Below are 8,991 nucleotides of genomic sequence, written 5' to 3' on the forward strand. Positions count from 1 at the left end.
CGAGCAAGGATGTGAGAATGATGACGCATGAATCTTAGAGTAAGGCCGATAGGAATTTGGTAGAATTCGGTTACGGCAGTCGAACAAATGATTCTCGAGGGCAACTGGAAACTAGCAACGCTAATACGAATTAAGTGGGCAATTTTCTTAATGGGGAGGCCAGTGATATAGGAATGGGTGACTGGACGAATGATCACATTCAATTTATCAATGTAATTACCACCCATATGTTTGGCAGTGGTCATCGGGACTTCGAATGCCCTGTCATTCACCTGCCCAACTGTGCCGCAAACCCAGCTGATCGGATCCCTCTATCCCTAATCCGAGCAGTGAAGAAGCATCTCGTGCATCATGGTCTATACAATGAACAGAATCATCAAGCCTCTATGTAAATTAAAAAGCATCTTCCATCAGATGCATTTGTATGCAAGGTGGATCTGGACTTACATCTTCCTCAGCTCGATATCTACATCTCTCCCAGGTGAACGTCATCCACGATCTCATCTGGATCCATACATCTTCATCTCAAGATCTCCCTACATCTATCTCAGGATCTCATCACTATCTAGATCTATCTCGGGATCTCTTCAACGACTCTCAAGCTTCCCTGTTCTACAAGCTCTACTATCGAGTTCTTTCCAGCGGTTAATAGCTCTGTTCTTCTACAACCAGCTGAACGACAGCGGACCGCAGTATTTGATGAACCGCAAAGAAGATGCAGCTTTTTTATTCCTTCTTTCTTCTTTTCTCTTAATCCCCTCTTATTTAACGATGCAGCAGTGTTTACCACGCCCCTCTTCTCTTCCTTTCCCCTTGCTACAACCCTTCCGGGATCGTAGCTATTACACATTGTGACCAAAAAATTTCCAAAGGCTTTGATAGGTTGGCCGCTAATGACGTCGGAGTGACGTCATTTCTGCCATTTTCGACCCAAAAAAGGTTTCGCGGGAAGAGCTGTCAGGCCTACAGCTTTATAGATACAGAAAATGTTTAAGAATAGGTATAAAAAGGGTCGAATTAGAGGGCTACAAAACTGCTATTTTGGATTTTAAAATTTTTAGATTTTTACCCCCCCCCCAAAAAAAAAAAATCAAAAGTATTTTTTTAATATAATAGGCAAAAAATCCAAAAAGTTTTTTTTTTAATTTCGAAAAAACCGGAAAATATGTAATAGTCCCTACCGCCTTCTATCCACATACCAAATTTGAGATTGATTCTTCTTTTTTGGCAAAGTTATAGCGAAAAAAGAACTGCTCAAAATGGATGACGTCAAATTTTGTCGTCGTCGTTTCATTTTACACAGTTCACGCTTTACAATGACAATGACTTGTTGGCCACTGGTTATTCAACAATGGATTTGGGAAAAAGTAATTTCAACACTATTCCAATCCTCATTCCATCCTACGATCGATCAATCACGTTTGACGACAAAAATTCTTCTCGGTCGATCTATTGTTATCTAGAGAGCCATTAATATTCTTAATGTGGACATGGATTACGCAACTTTAAGTCGGAAAGCGGGCAGTATGCAAACTGCCCAAGCTTTTGGGCGGTATGCATACTGCCCAAGGGGTCGGGTAGTATGCATACTACCCGGGCGGTATGCATACTGCCCGGGCTGTTGGGTAGTATGCATAGGAGAGAGTGGGGTAATTTGGCCGCTTTTTTTAGAAAACGATATAACTTAAAATTGACGACACATTTCTGCATTTTCTCAACGCTGGCAGGTGTCGCATTCATTTTACTTTACTGGACAGTGAACTTGAAATGACAGAGTAATTACTTATATTGAAATTGTGACGTATTTCAAAGGTCTGCAAGGTGGCCAAATTGCCCCACTAGCAGGGTTATTTGGCCGGGGGTGTGGGGCAATTTGGCCGGTGTTAGTTTGCGGTCGGGATTTTCTGTTATATTGCGAGTCAGCTTCAGATTCAGCAATGACGTGTGTCCTATGATCCATTTGCCGCATTTTGGAGGTTGGCTCAGGGGTCACAGGGGTCAAAATAGCCAAATTAGCGGCTCTAGATGCGATCACAGTTTTTTACGAATAACTTTTGAAGTAAGCAAGCTAGGCCAAAAATTCGAGTACCATCGTAATTCTCTCGTCAGTCCGCATCGAAAGATATATGTGTTGACCTTGAGAAGCCAAGGTCAAAGGTTGACCTCAGGTCACGTTGCATCAGGTCGCTTGACCTCAAGGTCACGTGATTTCAAGGTCATCATGCATATCATTCGATGCGTCTTGGCGAGCTGAACAGAATGAGACCATTTGTGCGGCTGTACCATTTTTATGCAAGGATTTATTAGCAAAAAACGTTTGGTAGCCTTTGATGACGTCACATGCTCTTACAGTTGACCAATCGGAAGTAAGGCATCAAAGTAGTCAAAGTTGGTCATGAATCATGTCATTTATGGTACAATTGACCATGAAAACTCGGCCGTCCCAACATAGTGACCATGAGCGCACCGGCCAAGTTGCCCCGCTAGTCCCGGCCAAATTACCCCATATTGCCATTCTGAAAATTTTTGTCTATAAAGTCATCACGGCTTTACGGAATTAGATAAAATTGCTCTTGGAACCGCTGAACACCCCCAAGAATGGCGCTATTATGTCTGAATTCGTTTTTAGCCCAAATACTACATGTTATACAATTTTGTAAACAGAAGTAAAAGTTACCATTTTCTAATGAAATTAACGTTTTATTAATTTTGAATAAAACTACGAGGGGCAAAGTTTTGACATTTGTGTCGCTATTCGTTACTGCCCTGTGACCTTTTTTCTCCTCATGTTACCGTACCGTATTTGTTTTCCATCGTTACTGTGTTGTATCCTACCTTTCCTTTACGCCCCGTCATTTTATTTTACTCATGGCAGCCCATTTGGTAACCCCTGCATCCTTCACGAATATTTTTCCTAACCGCGCCGATTTCGCTTTGTTGTCGTATTTCGTTCTGGGTTCTGTCGCCACCGCCGCCGTGTGAGGTTGTGTACCGCCAGTGTGCTATCTGCTGCCACCACCGCCACCAATATAATTGAAGTGCTCATATATTCAAGCTTTTTTAAGTCAAACCAGAGAGCCGGCCCTATTTATTTCATTTTGATTTTCAACATAGTCCTCCGGGCCGGATGACTTTTTGATTTCTGTTAAATTTGCTTCTTTGATGATTTGCTGATTGATTTTGACTGATCAAGACTGAGATTGACTTGTGAATTGTGTATATCAAGATGGAGAGTGAGGCACAGCTTAAACAGAAAAGGACTGTGGCTCGAGGTAAGGCAACCAGACTGATGAAAGAGCTTGCCGAATGTGATAATTCTCAAGAGGACGACCTTGCCTTGGCAATACACCACCTTGAGCAGCACGTTGATCTGATGACCGGGATCCAGGTGAGCCTGACAAAGCTGTCTGTGCCTGATGATACCTCGCATATTCAGGATATGCAGGATCAGATTTTCAAAGCTAAGCGTGTGCTTGCTCGTCTGGAAAGGAGCTCTGAGGTCTCTGTTGGAAGGGCTCAGTGTGTGCCGCCTTACCTGGGGGGGAAAGCTGGACCTGAAGCTGCCCAAGTTCTGTGGGGATGTGGAAAAGTGGTCAGAGTTCTGGAGCCTGTTCTGTGTATCTGTCCATGACAACCCTGCTTATGCACCTGTCGAAAAGCTGGTGCACTTGAAGGCGCACCTCGTCGATCAGGCTGAGGTGGCTGTGCAGGGTCTTCCCATCACTGACCAGGGCTACTTGAAGGCTGTGGAGACCCTGAAGGAAAGGTTTGATCGCCCAGATTTGTGCATTAAGGTGCTGATGCAGAGATTGTTGTCCACCACCCCTGTGCACAGTGACAATGACTTGGTCCGCTTGCGCCGCATGATTGATGGGCTGGTTTCTGAGGTCAGGGCGCTGGAGACGATGAACGTGTTGCCTGACTCATATGCTGTCCTGCTGATGCCTGTGCTATTGTCGTGCATCCCTGAGTCATGGAAGATTGAGTGGCTGAGATGCAGTGCTGACTCATCTGATGAACTCACAGTCTTCCTGAAGTTCCTGCAGAAGGAGATGAGCATCAGGGAGGAGGCAGCTGCTCGGAGGAAGAGGATCACCAGTGAGCAGCCACCTACCGCAGTACCTGGGAAGCCAACAGTCAGCATGCTGAACGTGAGGCAGAAGAAGGGACCTGACTGGGTATGTCTGGCATGCGGAACGGGTAAGCATGGCCTGGCTGCGTGTTCGGCCTACCGCACCATGACTGTGCCTGTTCGCTGGGATGTTGTGCGCCAGGCTAAGCTCTGCTACCAGTGTCTTGGTCCCCATCTGCTGCGTGCTTGCTACAGCACCCGATGCCCATGGTGTGGTGGCCCGCATCACTCGTCATTGCACCCACCGCCAGGAGAGCATGCAGCCCTCATGCCTACTGAGAGATGTGTACCTGATCGCGGACCTCTGTCACCCCCTGCCGCTGCTGCTGTGTCTGAGAGTCGCATGCCTGATCGCAGACCATTGCCGCCCCCTGCTGCTGCTGGTACTTTTTCTGCCAACCAGGGACGGATGTGCATGGGCGTGCGGAGCCAGCAGCACTGCTACGTGCAGACGGCGCTCGTGGAGGTGGCTGGTCCTCGGGGCGTGCGTCTAGTACGCGCGCTGATTGACGGCGGGGCAGACGCCTCCTTCATCCGGGCTTCACTGGCTGACCAGCTGGGACTCGAGAAGGTCGGCCAGGGGACCTTCGCGTGTGTCGGATTCAAGGAAAGAGTTGAGGAGGCTCACCAGTACGATCAAGTAAGCGCGCGGCTCACTGGATACCAGAAAGGTGAGGCCGAGCTTGTGTTCTGGAGAACTGATAAGCTGTGCGCGCCCGTGGGAGCTCCACCACCCATTCAGTCTCTGCCCCCAAGTGTAGAGCTTGCTGATGACTTCCGTGACGGACCTGTTGATGTTCTAATTGGGTGTGATCAGCTGTACAAGGTGGTGTTGTGGAACCAGGTGGAGGTGAATCCTGGCCTCCGTCTGGTGGAGACTGTGTTTGGGTATGTGCTCCACGGACAGTCCCCAGGCCAGCAGACGACCCGGCAGCGGCACGCCTACCGCTGTCAGCTGGTTGACGTCGAGCGAATGTGGACGCTGGACGCTGTGGGAGTCGCCGCAGAGGAGACCGCCGAGAGAGACCCACCTGTACCGACTTGGAACGCCACCGAGAACAGGTATGAGATGGGGCTAGTATGGAAGTCCGACCAGCGCCCAGTGTCTAACCTGATGTTATCGAAGACCCGGACTCACCGTATGACAGAGAAGTTGAATGTTGAACAGTTCCAGGAGTACGATGACCACCTGCATCAGCTGCTGGAAGACGCTGTCATCGAGCCCGCGCTGCCGAGTCCGCCATCAGAGTTCATCTTACCGCACCGAGGACTGCACCGCAACGGCAAACTGCGAGTGGTGTTCGATGGATCAGCGCCAGACGGTGCAGGTATGAGCCTGAACTCCTACCTTGAGCCGGGAGAGAACCTGCTGCATCGTTTACCAGCTGTGCTACTTAACTTCCGTTCAGGAGCCGTGGGTTGTCAGACGGACATTCGTGCAGCTTTCCATCAGATTGTACTCACTGAGGAGGACCGTCAGTTCGTGCAGCTGCTGTGGGCGGGCCAGCGGCTGAGGTTTCGCAGGGTCCCGTTTGGACTCACCTGTTCGCCCTACATGCTGCTGTGCACTATCGCTGAGCACGTCCGCCGGTGTCTGCGCGATGAACCTGTTCTGTTGCAGAAGGTTCAGGATTCCGTCTACATGGACGACATGTGCCCGTCCTTCAGTACGAGGGCGGAGGCAGAGGTCGGACTGACGAAGATGGGTGACGTCTTCAGCGAGGCCTCCATGGATCTTCACAAGACCAGGATGTCTGGTGACGACACTGAGGACGAGAAGGTGCTCGGCCTACTGTGGAGCACAAGATCGGATCGTCTGGCCGTGACCGTGCCACAGGTGACCTGCCCTGGCACCCGGACTGAGCTGCTATCTGCTGTGAGTAGACCGTTTGATCCGCTCGGCGTGGTGACGCCGTGGCTGATCTGGGGGAAGGCCCTGTTTCAGCGTACCTGGCTTGACGCTCAATGCACATGGGATAGTCCCCTGAGTGGGGAGCTGCAGACCGAGGTCCGAGCCTGGTGGAGAGACTCGCCGGGGAGGGTGATCTGGTTCCCTCGCCTAGCCGGAGCGCGTGACGATCAGTCCGGAGCGACTTTTCACGTGTTTTGTGACGCGTCTCGGACCGCCTACTGCGCGGTGGTGTATGTGGTCCAGGGTGGGGAGCCTGCCCTGGTGATGTCGAAGAGTAGGCTGGCCCCCCTGTCTCCACATCTAACGATCCCCAGGCTGGAGCTGATGGCCGCTGTTGTTGGAGCCAGGTTGATGGACTTCATCAAGAACGCGCTGCATCTGGAGAGCGCAACAGTCACCTACTGGTCCGACTCGACCGACGTGCTTCACTGGCTCAACCGGAGGCGGCCTCTCAAGATGTTCGTGGAGAACCGGGTGAAGACTGTGCTTCAGTTGACGACCGCCGACCAGTGGAGGTACGTCAGAGGCTCTGATAACCCCGCTGACATAGGCACGAGAGGGGTAACGCTGACCTCACTCATCGCCTGTGACAAGTGGTGGAAGGGTCCACCATTTGATTTGAGTCCGCCTGACTATGATGCCTCGTCAGTGCTACTGACACCTCCCTCAGCAGAAGCCGAAGCAGAGACGAGGCCCGAGGTCAGACGTCAGATCGTGGCCGTGAGACGAGAGTGTGGCCCTGATCCGATTCCAGACGTCATGCGTGGACCGTTTGATGTGACTCGGTGTTCTCATCTCAAGCAGGCAGTGAACCGCACCGCGTGGATTCTTCGTTTCGCGCACAACGCCAGGCACCAGCGCACTGAGAGGAGGAGTGGAGCGCTGTCACCCGAGGAGCGCCGGGAGGCGCTGCGGTTCTGGATCCGGGTCTCGCAGAGTGCCGCCTACGCGCCGGAGCTGGAGGCGCTGACGGCTGGCGCGCCGCTGCCACCCAACTCGCGACTCGAGAAGGTCAGACCTCGTCTAAACGCAGATGGTGTCCTGGAAGCTGTCACGCGAACTCACGAACCTGCTCTGATCATTCTGCCTGAGTTTGCCCATCTGACCACCTTGATAGTGGATGATGCACACCGTAAATCGTTTCACCAGGGTACCCGCACCACACTGGCACTGCTGTCTGGTGAATACTGTGTGAGGAGACGAACTGTTCATCGTGTAGTCAGTACATGCTTCAGGTGCCGGAGGTACCGAGGTGCGCCGTACCGGTCAGCTGATGGCGCGCTGCCCCTGTTCAGGACGGAGCCCAGCCGTCCGTTCAGCCGGGTCGGTGTGGACTTTTTCGGTCCGATGTACGTCAAGGGCGGCGACAAGGTATGGGTACTGCTGCTGACCTGTGCCTCGTCGCGAGCTGTGCATCTCGAACTGTGTAAGACTCAGAATGTCGCTGACGTCAAGTTGGCTTTGCGCCGCTTCTTTGCGCTACGTGGCACCCCATCGCTAGTTGTGAGTGACAATGCCAGAACGTTTCATGCCCTGCTCGGGCACCTACCTGCAGCTGTGACCTGGCGCTTTGTACCCGAGGCGGCGCCCTGGTGGGGCGGCTTCTGGGAACGTTTGGTCGGGATAACCAAGAAGTCCCTGCGCATTACCCTGCACCAGTGTTATCTTACCCATGAGGAGTTGGCAGTCACCCTGTATGAGTTGGCGTTACAACTGAACTTCCGACCTCTCACCCCAGGTGACGACGACGTGCTGACGCCCGCGCACCTGTTGTTCGGGGTCACGTCCATCCGTGGCGTGCTCTCTCCGTCTGGCCACGAGCTGGACAGCCTGAGTCGGCGCTGGCGGCACCAGCGGCTGGTCAGCGAGCACCTGGTTCAGCGATGGACCAAAGAGTACCTGCAGACTCTACGCACGTGGAGCTTCTCTCGGCGCGGCCGTCCGGTTCGGCTGCCCGAGGTCGGAGAGATTGTGCTGGTGCACGCGGAAGGTCCGCGTGGTCGCTGGCCTCTGGCGCGCGTGGTGTCCCTCCTGTCTGGAGCGGACGGCCGCGCTCGCGCGGCGAGTATCGTGCTAAGAGGGCGACTTACCCGCCGCCCGATTAACAAACTGTTGAGACTAGAGGCGTCGGAGTGAAGTGAGCGTCGGCGAGGCGAGTGCCGAAAAAGTGACTGTGTGCCGAGTGAGGAGAGACTTTTCGAAGTGACGGCTCACTTCGAAAGTGGGGAGTATGTCGCTATTCGTTACTGCCCTGTGACCTTTTTTCTCCTCATGTTACCGTACCGTATTTGTTTTCCATCGTTACTGTGTTGTATCCTACCTTTCCTTTACGCCCCGTCATTTTATTTTACTCATGGCAGCCCATTTGGTAACCCCTGCATCCTTCACGAATATTTTTCCTAACCGCGCCGATTTCGCTTTGTTGTCGTATTTCGTTCTGGGTTCTGTCGCCACCGCCGCCGTGTGAGGTTGTGTACCGCCAGTGTGCTATCTGCTGCCACCACCGCCACCAATATAATTGAAGTGCTCATATATTCAAGCTTTTTTAAGTCAAACCAGAGAGCCGGCCCTATTTATTTCATTTTGATTTTCAACAATTTGTCCTCCAGTTATTTCTACTCATGACAAATGAATAGAGACTAGATTTATTTCACTCACTTTTATTAGACATCGTACAGGTGGGGGCGGCCAATTTACACCACCGGCCAAATTACCCCACTCTCCCCTACTGCCCGGGTAGTTTGCATACTGCCCAAGTTAACATATGACCCGTAACATATATGTTACAGGGAGTTTGAGAAATCCGTCAGTTTGCAAACTCCCTAGGGAGTTTAAAAATTCACTAGGGAGTTTGCAAACTCACTGACTGGTCAGGGAGTTTGAGAAATTCCAGAGCGATTGGGGCAAATAAAATCCTGAAATTTTTAGAGAAGGTACCAAAAGGTTG

General features: G+C 51.7%; 1 protein-coding gene across 3 annotated transcripts; it reads left to right on the forward strand.

Moving 5' to 3' along the window:
• Positions 1-2,752: 2,752 nt before the first annotated feature.
• LOC122378489 lies at positions 2,753-8,579 on the forward strand. Of its 3 annotated transcripts, none has more exons than XM_043359597.1 (2): positions 2,753-3,388; positions 4,038-8,579. In XM_043359597.1, exons 1-2 carry the CDS (start codon positions 3,227-3,229, stop codon positions 8,178-8,180), a joined length of 4,305 nt encoding a protein of 1,434 aa, XP_043215532.1. In that variant the 5' UTR covers positions 2,753-3,226; the 3' UTR covers positions 8,181-8,579. The 3 variants fall into 3 exon arrangements, with proteins under 3 accessions (XP_043215532.1, XP_043215534.1, XP_043215533.1); XM_043359599.1 differs by lacking the exon at positions 2,753-3,388 and having other exon boundaries at positions 3,396-6,559; positions 6,849-6,960; XM_043359598.1 differs by lacking the exon at positions 2,753-3,388 and having other exon boundaries at positions 3,397-7,415; positions 7,783-7,941.
• The last annotated feature ends 412 nt before the right edge of the window (positions 8,580-8,991 follow it).

The sequence above is a fragment of the Amphibalanus amphitrite genome, unplaced genomic scaffold (assembly GCF_019059575.1).
Source record: "Amphibalanus amphitrite isolate SeventyFive unplaced genomic scaffold, NRLGWU_Aamphi_draft 000060F_arrow, whole genome shotgun sequence".
NCBI classification, from domain to species: domain Eukaryota; kingdom Metazoa; phylum Arthropoda; class Thecostraca; order Balanomorpha; family Balanidae; genus Amphibalanus; species Amphibalanus amphitrite.